Source organism: Miscanthus floridulus, chromosome 13 (genome assembly GCF_019320115.1).
Source record: "Miscanthus floridulus cultivar M001 chromosome 13, ASM1932011v1, whole genome shotgun sequence".
NCBI lineage: Eukaryota > Viridiplantae > Streptophyta > Magnoliopsida > Poales > Poaceae > Miscanthus > Miscanthus floridulus.
Genome location: NC_089592.1, coordinates 80,375,127 through 80,389,355, shown reverse-complemented (window position 1 = coordinate 80,389,355; position 14,229 = coordinate 80,375,127). Strand labels below are relative to the sequence as shown.

General features: G+C 48.5%; 2 protein-coding genes across 2 annotated transcripts; both read left to right on the top strand.

Annotated features, from left to right (window-relative positions):
- The first annotated feature begins 4,835 nt into the window (after nt 1-4,835).
- LOC136499244 (transmembrane emp24 domain-containing protein p24beta2-like) lies at nt 4,836-7,987 on the top strand. Its single transcript, XM_066494956.1, has 5 exons — nt 4,836-4,965; nt 5,292-5,559; nt 6,773-6,959; nt 7,044-7,151; nt 7,660-7,987. Exons 2-5 carry the CDS (start codon nt 5,344-5,346, stop codon nt 7,791-7,793), a joined length of 645 nt encoding a protein of 214 aa, XP_066351053.1. The 5' UTR covers nt 4,836-4,965; nt 5,292-5,343; the 3' UTR covers nt 7,794-7,987.
- Nucleotides 7,988-9,384: 1,397 nt separating this feature from the next.
- On the top strand, nt 9,385-11,507 carry LOC136499243 (non-specific lipid transfer protein GPI-anchored 1-like). Its single transcript, XM_066494955.1, has 3 exons — nt 9,385-10,119; nt 10,955-11,014; nt 11,111-11,507. Exons 1-3 carry the CDS (start codon nt 9,522-9,524, stop codon nt 11,230-11,232), a joined length of 780 nt encoding a protein of 259 aa, XP_066351052.1. The 5' UTR covers nt 9,385-9,521; the 3' UTR covers nt 11,233-11,507.
- Nucleotides 11,508-14,229: the final 2,722 nt, after the last annotated feature.

Here is a 14,229-nt window from a genome sequence, read left to right as displayed (position 1 = left end):
TGGTTATTGATGTGAGACATATGAAGATATTCCAATAACACCACCCAAGCATATATCTTGAAAAAGGGGTCTATAGGCGAGCAAAGGTGCAATATCCAAGTTTAGGTTGAGGCTCGTTTCTATAGGTTGGACCTTGACATCTTCATCATCACTTAATATGCCATGTTCGAGTTCAAACCCATTGCTTAACTAGTGGCAAACACCCGGGGTGTTACAGTTGTCATGCCCCTACGATGGAAATCATTTTGGTTTTTCAAAGGATGGACGACAAGGTTAAGGATGGACTAGTTCTAAGTGTTGATTGGAGTTGGAGAGACACTTAGAGTAGTTTAGGACTTTATTTTTCCTTTGGCCGTACTATTAAGGGGTGTATGAACGGGTAGTTTGACCTAGGTGAGTCTAATGAGTTAGGTGTGGTGCACACTTGTTAAAACTAGCACTAGGTAGCTCCACAACAGCCCTTTGATCCAATGGAGCAAACTTCATTCACATATGTTCGAGAGTTGGAAGTAAATGGAGGGTCAAATACTGACCGGACGCTGGCTCCGGTGTGACCGGACGCTGGCTCAGGGTCCGGTCAGTTCATTTGACCAAGGTGATTGCGTCTGGTTTAACCGGACGATGCGAGGTCATGTCACCGAACGCTGAGGGCTAGCGTCCGGTCGACTCTAGTAAGGTTCAAGAGAGGGAAAATCATAACCGGACGCGTCCGGTCAATGCTGATCGAACACTGCCAGCGTCCGGTCACACTGTAAACACTGGAGTTCAGGGTATACTGACCGGAGCGTCCGGTCAACATGATCGGAGCATTCGGTCACCCCGCAGAGCCACATAACGGTTCGTTTTTTAGTCGGTGTTATAAATACCACCTCCACTCATGTGTGGAGGCACTTTTGCTCATTTCAACAGCTGAGAAACACCTTAGAGAGTGCCAAGAAGAGCAAGGTCCTAGTGAGGTGATTGAGATTTGAGAATCCCAAAGAGAGCCCTCATTAGTAAAGATTAAGAGTAGCAAAGTGTGCATCTATTTTCTCATTAGGCTTGTCGTGGTCAAGTGAGAGTTCGTGCTTGTTACTCTTGGTGATTGCCATTACCTAGACGGCTTGGTGGTGATTGGGAGCTTGGTGATCATCCGAAGAGCTTGTGGATGACTCAAGCCAAGTTATGAGTAGTTGTGGGTGATTCATCGTGATGGAGTATCGAAGAATCAACCCGTAGAGAGTACTTAATCCTTGCACGGATCAAGGGGGAGCTACACCCTTACACGGGTGCTCCAACAAGGACTAGTGGGGAGTAGAGACTCTCCGATACCTTGGAAAAACATCGCCGTGTTCCTTCCTCTTTAGTTACTTTGAGCATTTACTTTGGGCATTTACTTTGAGCAATTCAATTCATGTCTTTACATTCTTAGAATTGCCATGCTAGAGTAGAATTGGAACTTAGGTTGCAAGTCTTTTGTGCGGTAGAACAATTAGGAATATTTTCTAGGCACAAGGGGTTAATTGGGCTAACCATAGAATTTAATTATTGCGAAAAAATTTAGAATTAGTCCAATTCACCCCCCCTCTTGGGCATCTTGATCCTTTCAATAAACATATGTGTCCTATTTTTTAGTAGCTCGCGAGCTAAACGAGCCGGCTCGAGCTCGATAACAAGCCAGCTCGTGCTCGGTAACGAGCCGAGCCAAGCTACCCCTCTAGCTCGTAACGAGCCGAGCCAAGCTAGCTCGTTAGCCTAACAAGCCAGCTCGAGCTGGACCAAACCGTGCTGAGCTGGCTCGATATCCAACCCTAGGTGGAGCGCTTCTAGAAATTGAATTCTAGGTCGCAAGGTGATGACAAAATGTGATCGCTCGTGAGCTAGTGTAACAGGCACGTATTTCACACTTGGTGGTGTGGCATATGTAAGTTCTCAGTGTGCGATGCAGTTGGTTGCTCAGGACTGGTACTTTTCAGCGAACCAACAATGTTTTCTCTCAGTATTTTAGCTTAAGCATCAGCGTAAGCTAAATTTCAGCGTGTCCTGTTCGTTTCGCTGAAATTTGGCTTACGCTGATGCTTATGCTAAAATACTGTAAGAGGAAAACACTGTTGGTTCCCTGAAAAGTACCGCTGAAGTAGTGCAGTACAACGAGGCATAGTAGTCAATAAAGTTTTCTCTTTAATCCAAAAAAAAACAAAAAGGAAAGAAGAAATAGCCTCCTTTGAAAATACTTTTAAAGTTTAAAGATAAATTTAGTGATATGTATTTTACAATGAATCTATATACAACACAACTGCTTATACATTTGATGGTAAAATCGTAAAAAAATCGTATACGAACAGTTATAAAATAATGACTCCCACTGTTTTGAAACAGTGGGAATAATAGATTGATTTGCAGTACAAAGACACACGCATTGTCGTGTAGCCGCTGCACGACCCATACACTGCATCGGCACGTCACACGCTACGCCCAAACAAACGCGCCCTATACGTTGTTTAAGGAGCAGTCAAACAAAGAGGGTACAGACAATTGACGAAACATTAACCAATCAACACTAGCTGAGCAGCGCTAAGCACATGTACTAGCAGCTAGTACATCCATCATGACATTATGATATATATATATAGTTTATGTATAGGCCGCTAGCTGCTAAAAACCGGTAAATCCAGAGCCATGCAGGCATGGCGTGCATGGAGGACGATTAGCACCATGCTTGTGCACGCACCTCTTGGAGTAATAATTACCAATGAACTGTGCCCTAGTGACAGGTAATATTCCCTGACAGTTACTGCCAAATTACGGATCAGCCGCCGATTGGATTAATTAACAAAATGGGCTTAGCAGAATGAAGATCCCTGGCCGGCGATTGGCCACACGATGCCGTTATTACAAAGAACACAGTACCCGGAGCGCCACCGCCACCGCCACCGCCACCGCCACCGCCACCGCCAAGGTAGGCTGGTGTTCGATCACTGGCTAGGCGCCTGTTGCCTATGGGCTATGGCTTTGAATGAGATTCCCCTGTGGGCTCTGCCGGGCGGGAGAATCTGCTGCTGCTGCCTGAAACTTGCTTTGTCCCCGCTCGCCTTGTCCGCCACTGGTACCCCGCACGGCGGCGGCGCGGCGTGTGTGCGCCCCGCAGGCCGCCGCAGCGCGAATCGCTGCGGCATCCGCGGCCGGCCGGGCGATGGAGGAGGAGACGAGACTGCTGCGTCCTGCGTGCAGCGGCGTGGCGTGGGCTGCCTGGCGCCTGCGTGCATGCACGCCACCATGCGCGCACTCCACCGCGCACCGCATCGGCTTCCCTCCATCTCTATCGCATCTGTTTTAATTTAGAGTTTTTTGCTCATTACTATTATTATTGTTATCCTCTCATGCTATGCTCCTTTTAGCTTTGCGCGATGGAGATATATATCGGCATCGTGGTAGTGACAGCATATACATGCATGCGTGTTAACTATATAATACTGTGCTGGCTTGCCATGTGCTGCCTCCAGGCTCCTGGATCCTGGTACAAGAGGCGCCTCATCAAGTGGGCCACGCTTAGCTAGGCCAGTGGCATGCATGGCGGTGGCTAACTAGCTAGTAGATTAACCCTCCGGCCGTACAGCTCGTCACGTGAGTGTGAGACGTAACCGATCGAGCCACTGAGGCTCGCGCGCTCGGCGCTCGGCGCTCGTCGTCTCCGGCTGACACGGTGAAAACTGAAATCTGTGAGATGCGGTGCCTACGGCCTACGGCGCGGTAATTTAACTAATAACTTTGGTGTTTCTTCAACAACAAAAAAAAAACTTGGTGAAAAGAAAACAGGGTGAAAACTGAAAACAATGAGACGCGCACATGCACGCAGCGACGAGGGCTCTCTGCCTGTCTCGCTCCCAGTCCCAGACAAACACGGGCATGTGCTAGAATTTAACAAGGATAATACGGACGACGCTACTGCTCCTACTCCTAGCGGTGGTAATTTCATCATGGGGAGTGTACCACCAGCGATTGACTGCCGCGTGTGTACTTGCGGGACGATGTACCATCGGCCCGACCGGGTGGAAGGTGGAATAACTAACGGCCTCGGAATCTCTGTCGCGGTCGCAATTGGCCAATTGCGTTGCGGGTGATGGGACGCACAGTAACATTTTTTTCTCTCTCTTTTACTGTACACGACGCACAACATGCAATCGATGCGGCACAGAGGCAGGCAGGCGTAGCGGGGAGGGTGGGTACAGGTGACGTACGTACAGCAGTGCGGACATGGTGTTCGTACAGTGGTGATTGTGGGTGCAGGCCTACTGTAGAGAAAACGGGGGTGCACGATCAATTGTCCCTGGCAGGGGAAAACGAATTCAGTGACCTTGCTGTCCATTTTGAACCGTGCAGCGGTCAGCAAAAGCCCATGTTGACGCCTGCAAAAACACCCTCAGAGCAAGGCTAATAATACAGTCGGCTTGCTGATTGTAAGGTTTCTCTCTCAGCCCACTCATATAGCAGTGAGCTATTTACGGTTAATACATGACCCACTTATCTCTCTCACAGACTTTCTTGGTTCTTGTGCCCAAGCCGGCTGTAAGCTTACAGCCCGCTTCTCCTCTCTCTCCTCCCCTCTCTCCTCCACCTCAGTATTTAGTCGGCTTACTATTATACTTGCTCTTGTGTATGCTGCTGAAAGCCTTCTACATTTGGGCCTGTATGAGGGGGTAGGCCCCAATGTTTGGGCTGCAGCCCTGGTTGCCAAAGCCAGAGACGGAGAGGGGTAAATAGCCCATCATCGCCTCCGCCGATTCTATACCGATTTCCGCCCCAAGCGGCCCACACGGCCCATCGCGTCGAACGATGGAAAAAGAGTTTCTGTTTCTTCCTTCTTTCTTGCTTCGTGACTTCTCTCCTCCTCTCTCGATCGATTGCTTCCTCCACCGAGGCGGGGGGGAAGCGCCGCCCAGATCGCCGGAGGCGAGCGGCGACCTCTCCAGATCCGAGCAGCAGCAGGTAACTAGTCTCCGCGCCTCTTCCTCCCCGTCCAACTCGCCCTCTCCCGATCGGCGATTGCATCCATAGGGCATGCGGCCCCGGTCAGATCTCGCTCCGGTACTCGCTGCCAGCCCGATCGGAGCCTGGAGTCGCGGGGTGGGAGCGAACTCCATCCAGCAGAGTCTCCCCCCTACGGCGGCGGCTGCGGTGCTTTACCGGGCAAGCCGCGTGCCCCCCTTTTCCCGTTCCTCCCTGATTCAGCCCTTCCGAACCGTGTTTACGCCCCTGATCCACCTGATCTGTTCCTATGGCCCTGCTGACAGCTTGGGGATTCGTCTCTGCAGGGAGGCTCGTGGAATCAGTAGTCGTTTTCTGGCAGTGGCAGCAGAGCACGCCATGGAGGGGCTGAGCTGGAGAACGGCGTGCTGTTTATCGGTGCTCTGCGCCGTGCTGCTGCTCTTGCGCCCCGCCGAGGGCATCCGCTTCGTGATCGACAGGGAAGAGTGCTTCTCGCATAACGTGGAGTACGAGGGGGATACTGTCCATGTCTCCTTCGTCGTCATCAAGGCTGACACCCCGTGGCATTACAGCGAGGAAGGCGTCGATCTTGTGGTAAGCGACTACTTGAATCCGTTCGAGCCTATTTGTGTTCGGCAGTAGTCGGCAAATTCTGTCTGCTGCTGCATCTCTGAAGCTATAATATAGTTATTACAACTGTCATGAACTCATGATGACAAGATGCTTGTAGTGTGTCATAATATATTGCATTGTCGTTCAGAACCGAGTTACTTTAGCAGTTCAAATTATGTGTTACCCTACCCTTTAAGTTTTCGCTGTCTGTTGTTTTATTTCAGTATGTGTGTTGGCAACTTATGGTTTATAGGATTTGTTGGAACTTGGAAGCTGCCATGCATGCTTGCAGTCACTTGTACAACAGAAACAACAAAACCTTCTAGTCTCAAGCAAGTTGCGGTAGGCTAGAGATGCAATCCAACATGAGCCTCGAACAAAAGGAAAAACAAAAGCATCAATATAAATTAAATAAAGTCATATAAAATACCACCAAAAATAGTATTATTAGTTTATTACTGGGGAATCTAAAGCCTAATTCACCTTTCACCAGCACTAAACAACTACTAGGGTACAACGATGAAGTGATGAAGTAATAATTCAACAAAATTACATATGCACCTTTGCTACTATTTAAAGGGGTTGCATCATAGATTATGGATGTGAAAGAAATAAACGTTAGAATGCCCCATTGATCGGACGGGGATTATATCTCTACAGTCCGATTATCGGATGAAGCAATGTGGTGTGGGGCTTTAAGCATATGCCATGAACTGTGGAACTTAATAGCCTTAACTAAAGCTGTTTGTTGCATCTTTTTTTATTGATAGATAGCAGAATCTGAAATTTAAGGGTTTGAATTATGTATATGTAAGCTATTCAATTTGTACAATGTAAAAAAGATATCCTCTAATTGTATTTGTTCCTTTTTACTGTTAATCTTTGATAACTAATGGGTCCTTAAGAAGATCATTGTGGACCTATCGTCAAGAAATTAGTTGGCTGGTGACAGTTTCAACTTTGAACTCCTGTTGCTCTGTTAATTGAACCGAATTTTCAACTCCTATCCTTACTTTCTTTTGCCACAACAAAGTTTTGATGGATCAGACACTTTGACTTAAAAAGCTTGTTAACTAGTCTTGTTTGGTGCTTGTTTGGCTCATTAACACAAGAACTGTGGAATCTTTCCTGGATATAGATTTTTTTTTTGTTTTACCTAACATTCCAACTGTGACACCATCTTGACTAATGACAGGTTAAGGATCCTAATGGCGCTCAAGTCCGTGATTCTCGAGATAAGACTAGTGATAAGTTTGAGTTCATAGTTCAGAAGAGAGGCGTCCATCGCTTCTGCTTCACGAATAAATCCCCGTACCATGAAACTATAGACTTTGATGTGCATGTTGGCCATTTTTCATATTTCGAGCAGCATGCCAAAGATGGTAAGAAGAAGGATTTCTAAAGTTCTATTAACTTTGGTTAGCAAAAACGTAGCACTCAATTTCTGTTTTTTGGATGTGATGCAGAGCATTTTGCACCACTTTTCGAGCAAATAGCCAAGTTAGACGAGGCACTTTACAATATTCAGTTCGAACAGCACTGGCTAGAGGCCCAAACTGACCGTCAAGCAATATGTAAGTATCCCCCCTTTACCTCCTCCTTAAAAATACTATTTTCAGTGTTTTTCACCTTGCACCCCCTGTCTTGTTTAATTTTGTACTAACTTAATATCATGAGGAGTCATATGCACAATATTTCTTGGTGGTTTCTGGGCAGGTTTGATTAACAAATGACATTAATATCATGAAAGAATAGCTTAACAGGAGTAATAAGTTTGAAAATATCTAGATTGAATTTATATAGGAATTAAGGCAAAGCTGTACTGAATTTCTGTTGTGGTGAGCTAAACAAAGTCTCATGCTTTGTGGGACCTGGTAAGGACATTATAGTTTCTCCTGTGTTCTGTTTTGCTTGTAATTTTTCGATGCCCCTAGCTTCAGTATCTGTTCTCATGCTTCCTCCTAGGCAGTGAATTGCCTCATTACATTTTAACCTTGGCTTTATCTAAGCTGCTATTAAACTTTGCCAAGCTGGTATCATCCCACGATCTGTGAGCTAACCATCCCTCCTTGTGTGTCGCAGTGAACGAAAACATGAGCAGGAGGGCAGTCCATAAGGCACTCTTGGAGTCAGCGGCACTGATCGCCGCCAGCGTCATCCAAGTCTATCTCCTGCGCCGGCTCTTCGAGCGCAAGCTGGGAACGTCTAGGGTTTAAGACTCTACAGGTAGCCAACTCCCCCTTGTAGCCACCATGATCATACCGACATAACCGTTACACCTGTAATCGAATGGTTGCTAGATCAGCTAATACTGCTTGTTTGTGGACTTCAGTTACATGTAATCTTTTGTGATTCCACAGATGAGAACTCTTCGAGTTTAAACCTTCAATTTAGCCTTCATTTTGCCTCACATTTTTTTTCACCCAGTAACAAGGCTGTCTGTACAGGATAGAGATTTTCTGTGCCGGTGTACCACACAACTGATTGAGTTGCCGTAGATTGAACGGCCCCCGGGCCCCGGGTTTTGCCAAGGATAATAAATGGCTGGGCCTCCAGCCGAACAAGGCGGAATTGAAGACGGCGAGGAGAATCGCCAGCCTCAGCTGCCGGCTCTCTAGATGGAAGTGTGTAGTGTGGACACGACCACACCACATGTGTCATGTGTGTCGTGTTGAGGCGAGGGCTGGCCCTGCCCAACCAATCTCGCCAATCCATCAGCGCCCAACCACCGTGCCTGAATTCAGTTACTGATCGGGTTGCCCGCAGCGTTCGTCAGCTGCCTGTTCCGCGTGTGGAAGGCCGCATGCGCCTCCTGGGTCTCATGGTTTGGTTCGTTCTGGTAACATTCGTTGTCAGGTCAGAGCAGGTGTTCACAGAAGCATCACTTCGCTGTGCAAGTGTAAAGCAAAGATTGAGGAGCCACTGGCATGAACATAGTGAAGCGATGGAGATGGAGCGCCTCCATCTGGGACGACAGCGACGGCGCCCTGTACCGTGGACCGGTTTAAGTGCCGTGCCGCTGTTTGGTGCAGGGCGTACGTGAGCTTAGCTTGCATCTAGACTACCAGTAGAACAACACGGGTCGATGAGGGAGGGAATGAATTGGTGGACAGCAACGTGTGAACCAGTAGGACTTGCAGCGTGGAGCATGTACATGTACCGGCAGGGCAGGCACCAAAGTCCGCGTCAAGCTCGAGCACCGGTAGCAGGCGGCGTAAGCGTAATCAATGGCGCACAATTGGCAGCTGGGGAAGGGCAGGACTTGGCATGGCAGCTCAGTAGGACCGTCTGGCAGGCAGGCAGGATCAGGAAGACGAACGAACGTGGCTGAACAGTCTCCTTGGAGATTCGGCGGTGGCCTGGCCGTGCCCACCACGAGCCTGGCTGGCTGGCTCTCAACGGAACGAGCAGCTCGTCGGAAGGTCCCCCAGGACAGGAAAAACTAACGCGCCGACGCAACGGCGCCGCGTGCCGTGCGGGCCGACGCCACCCGCGCGCACGCCGAAATGGCCGGCTGCCGAGTGCCGCCCCGTGCAACGAGGATGATGGATAGCCATGCACCGAGCACCGTCGCCGCCCGCCGCCCACATCTGCATCGCATTCAAGGCGCAAGCAGGCTTGAAGCTTCGCCCCCGCTTCATCAGCGGTCAGCGCCGCAGACGAGTGTAAAGCAAGCAGGCTGCAGCGCGAGGCGAGCAACGGCTGGCGCTGGGAAGGAAGGACAGGAGCAACGCGATTCGCATGAGTAACGGCGCTATCTGCAACGATCAGAGCAGCGGCAGATGAGGAGGGGGAGGGGAGGAACACGTCGTCGCTGGTCGCTGGTAGCAGGCGTACGCTTGTACCGCGCGTCGCTGCGGCTGATACCTACGTGGTGCAACTGTACTGCTCTTCCCGCGCTTCAATTCAATGCGCGTCATCCAACGCTCACCGCCCCGGCTTCAATGCGCGCCCGCCTCCCGTCGTGCCGCCCCGGCCTGCCTATAAACGCCGGCCGCACACGCCGCCCTCATTTCCATTTCCCTCCTCCTCCTCTTCCTCATCCTCATCTGGCACGAGCTAGCACCCAAGCAAAAGCCAGCGGTCACCGACGACCGGCCGGCCACCGTACCCTTCGCACTGCCCTCGGCGTAGGCGCCAGCAGGTCGGTCGTCAGAGGAGGAGGACCAGCCAGCAGCATGGCCAGCAGGAGGCAGTGGCGGTGGTGCCTGCTGGCTGCGTGGTGCTGCGCGGCGGCCGCGCTGTCGGCGGCGCAGTCGTCGCCGCCGGCGGCGGACCCGCTGCAGAGCAAGTGCCAGGGGGACTTTGGGAAGCTGACGGACTGCATGGACTACGCGACGGGCCACGCGGCGTCGCCCTCATCCACCTGCTGCGGCGACGCCGGCGACACGGAGAAGGCGCGCCCGGAGTGCCTCTGCTACATCATCCAGCAGGTGCACACGGGGCGCAACCAAGTGCAGTCGCTCGGCCTGCGCTTCGACCGCCTCATCGCGCTCCCCGCCGCTTGCAACCTCCCCAACGCCAACGTCTCGCTCTGCATCAGTGAGTACTAGCGCCTCTCCTTCTTACTGAGAATAGGATTTGTCCTGACCATGCAAGGTCCTCAGTTTCCACATGTTTTCTTTCTTAATCATAATACGTATTTATTCTGCTGGTGCTCCAAATTGGTGATTTGCTAGCTCTGATTTCACCCCGGCTGATAGACTTGCACTCAGTAACATGATTATGCAAACGGGAAACGACTTTGGTGGCGAATTTTGGGGAAAACAGAATATCTCAGGGAATCAGGGTGTCCTTATGATTTGCTGCAAACATATACTTAAAAATTATAGTTCTTCTTCTTCTACAGTACTAAGTTGTGTCAACACTACTATAGTACTTAAAAATCATCAAACCATGGTGGCAAAATGGGCTGTGTTCTATAATTGGGCCGGCTTTGGGTGGATCTGATCTCCATGTCCATGTGCCAGCCCCCCATGCTCCAAACTTCCTACTGTCTAAGACCAGACCTTTGTTCAGTGTCATTTTTTTTGTTAAAAAAGAAAAAATTGATATTTTTGTTAGCATAGTTAGGCATTAAAAAATTTCAGATGTTTTGTAATCTTACTATGGTCCCAATATAAATTAATTTCTAGAATCACTTTAAGTTAAACCATCTAAGTTTAGCTAACTTGATAGAAAAGGTAACAACATCTATGACGGCATCTATCTAGTGATACTAAAAATATATAGGTGTTTTTTTATTTTCTATAAATTTATTTAAATTTAAATTACTCTTAACTTAAGATAACTCTAGAAGTTGATTCGATCTGGGAGAGTATATGTTTTCGGTTAATATTTCCTGATGCCTGATGATGCTCTCCCCTGTGTACTATAGACCTGCTGAACCTGAAACCGGGCTCGCCGGACTACGCCCTCTTCGCCAACGCCTCCAAGAGTGAGTGCTCTCAACTCTGAGCCCTTCGTCTCACCCAATACCAATAACCCACTGGTACTCAGCTAACTAGCAACCGTCGTCACTCTTCTCCTGCAGTCACGCCATCAGCTAACCGGGCGAGCGACAGCACCGCCGGCAGCGGCTTCAAGCTTCAGGCTGGGATCCGCGGCAGCGTCGCGCTCACCGTGATCTCTGCGATCGTCTCGTCAGTCTTCTGATCAATCTCCTCAAAGGAGAAGCGGCAGTTTTTACCCTGTGGATTCGTTCTCATGTTGCATTCCACTAGTCGATGGCTATTTTGTATTTGTACCCACATAAAAAAATAGATCCAGCTCAGACATGTTTTCCCCCTCCCCGCACCGTGTTTCATGATGACTGATGAGAATGGATGGTTTGTGCTTGTGCATCGCAATTCACAGCTCTTTGTTCTGGAGAAACAGAGTGTCAGTGCAGCAAACAATTTCAAATAATTTAGTTGTTTTTCTGCTGTTTCCATCCATGATTTAAAGGCGGCATTTGCTATTGAGTTGTTGACCGTTGGTCTCCTGCCTTTTTTTTATGATTGATGAAACAGGAGGGGAAAAGCCCCTACTGCAATTATATTATTAAAGAAAGCAGAAAGTATTTACATCAGGGAATCAAGTCAGTTAACAATGAAAGGGAAATATTTGCTTCTCCCTCTATGGACAGCTGTTGCGAATTCAGACGGGGTGTTTGGATGTCCCTCCTAAATTTTAGCCGTTGTCCCATCGAATGTTTGGATACATACATGAAGTACTAAATATAAACTAATTACGAAACTAATTGCATAGTTTGCGACTAATTCGCGAGACGAATCTTTTAAGCCTAATTACTCCATGATTTGACAAAGGTTTGCTACAGTAACATGTGCTAATGATGGATTAATTAGGCTTAAAAAATTCATCTCGTGGAGTACTGACGGATTATGTAATTTATTTTTTAATTAGTATTCGAACACCCCATGCAACATCCTCCCGACACACCTCCTAAATTTTAGTCGCCGGAACCAAACACCACCGGCTAAAACAAGATGGAACTGTGGTTGCTGATCTTTGAAGTTGGTACTGTTTCTGGCTGACCATATGCTCACCAGCTCATCAGAATGGTCACTTCCATGAAAAATTGGAACTCGCTGGTTGGTCTACAATCTGAAGTCTGAACAGGAGGTGCGACGCCTGCTGGATTCAGCTCGGCTGCTTGCAGTTGCAGACAAAACTGTCACTGCAACAAACAAATCAAAGGTTTCCGGTACATGATGAAAGAACAATCAGTTTTTTTTTGAAAGAACAATCAGATTCTTTTCTGTTGCACAGAAGCAGCAGCTCTGGCGGTCTGTCTTGGTACAAGGGCATCTTACTCCAGGAGGAAGAATCACAATCACCATTCACCTGGAAGCTTTGATTTGTCTCGTCCCCTGGAAAGGGAAAGGAAAGTGGATGGAAGGATTAAAGGAGAGGCGAGGCACACTTGCAGTTGCTCTTCTTTGTGTGGGGGTGTGGGTGGGGTTCGCTGTCTGTTCTTCCTCACTGCTCACCCCTCAGATTCCATCTGAATGCTTGCTTTGCATCGGCTTGCTCAGGGCTCAGGCTATGCCCTTGCATGCTGCTATGCGTCTCCCAGTGGTTGTCCCTGTCCCTGTCAGCGTCTGTACCCAGCTACGGCTGATTGGCTGGTCATCAGTTAGCTCTAGTAGCTGCGCCGCGCATGATTGGTGAGTGCACTGAAAGTTGCAATTAACTACTCATCAGGGCTTATCAGTAATCAGACCAAATCCGAGAGAGTCCCACAGCGGCAGAATTGTTCGTACAGGCTCCGAATTGCAGTCCAGGAGTATATTATGTAATCGTTCATGAACGCGAGAATTGTTGCCCCCCGCATTTTTTTCGGTTCCAAATTGGCTGTTGCGACTGCGATGCACCCTGCCTGAACGACGACGTGGCCGCCACAATTTGGAGCGAGGCACACGGCAGGCACGGCTCGTAGAGACTGCTGGAGTCCTGGTGACCGACGGTCGGCTCGACGCGGGTTGGGCTGGGGACACGCTGGCACGACGGGCGGGTCGCCGACGCGGCCGGCACACGCCACGAGCCCACGAGACGGGATGACGCCGGCGACGACAGAGGAGGAGGTCGTGCGCGCGACGCGGGCGTCCGTTTTACCCATGTCGTGTCGTGCGCTGCATTAATTCGTTTCTTTTCTCCACGGCTGGCCTGGACTGGCAGCTGATGCGCGCACGTCTCGGCCTGCCTGCCTGGATCAGGATCAGTGAGTCACGACGACCGGCGAGGCATTTTTTTTTTCGTAGCGTAATCCCGGATCATCGTGGCCTTGATTAACTCCGTGGATCGCTAGTAGTATAGATTACAGAGCTTCAGGGCCAGTGGTCATTACCTTTGACCCTAGCTAATCCAGGAGATGATGCCCCTAGTTCTGGTCTGGTGTGGTCCCCCGCGCTGAGACGATAATAATGAAATGAATCGGCAGCTGGCTGTGTGTGTGTGGGGAACGGTTGTGAACTAGGCCCATGTGCTGGCCCCATAATTCGCGTACAGTTCTTGACAATCTGCTAAGGTACGAGTGTTTAAATCCCAACTGCTGAAGGACCTGTTTGGTTCACGTAGGATCTCTTAAAATTTTCTGTCACATCGAACGTTTGACAAATGTATAGACTATTAAATATAGACTAATTATGAAACTAATTACACAACTTGCGACTAATTTGCGAGACGAATCTTTTAAGCCTAATTAGTCCATGATTTAACAACGTGATGCTACAGTAAACATGTGCTAATGACGGATTAATTAGGCTTAAAAATTTCATCTCGTAAATTAGCCTCCATCTATGTAATTGATTTTGTAATTAATCTATATTTAATGCTCCTTATTATCTAAATATTCGATGTGACATAAATTTTAGAAGCGACTAAAGAACCAAACACCCCCAAAGTCTAAGAATGTCACATCGAGCATCATACGGAGATGTCACATCGAGTATTTGAATAATAATAATAATAAAACAAATTACACAAGTCATCACTAATTCACCAGACGAATTTATTAAGCCTAATTAATTCGTCATTAGCACATATTTACGGTAGCACCATATTGTCAAATCATAGACTAATTAGGCTTAAAAAAATTTTCTCGCAAATTAGTCTCAATCTGTGCATTTAGTTTCATAATTAGTCTATATT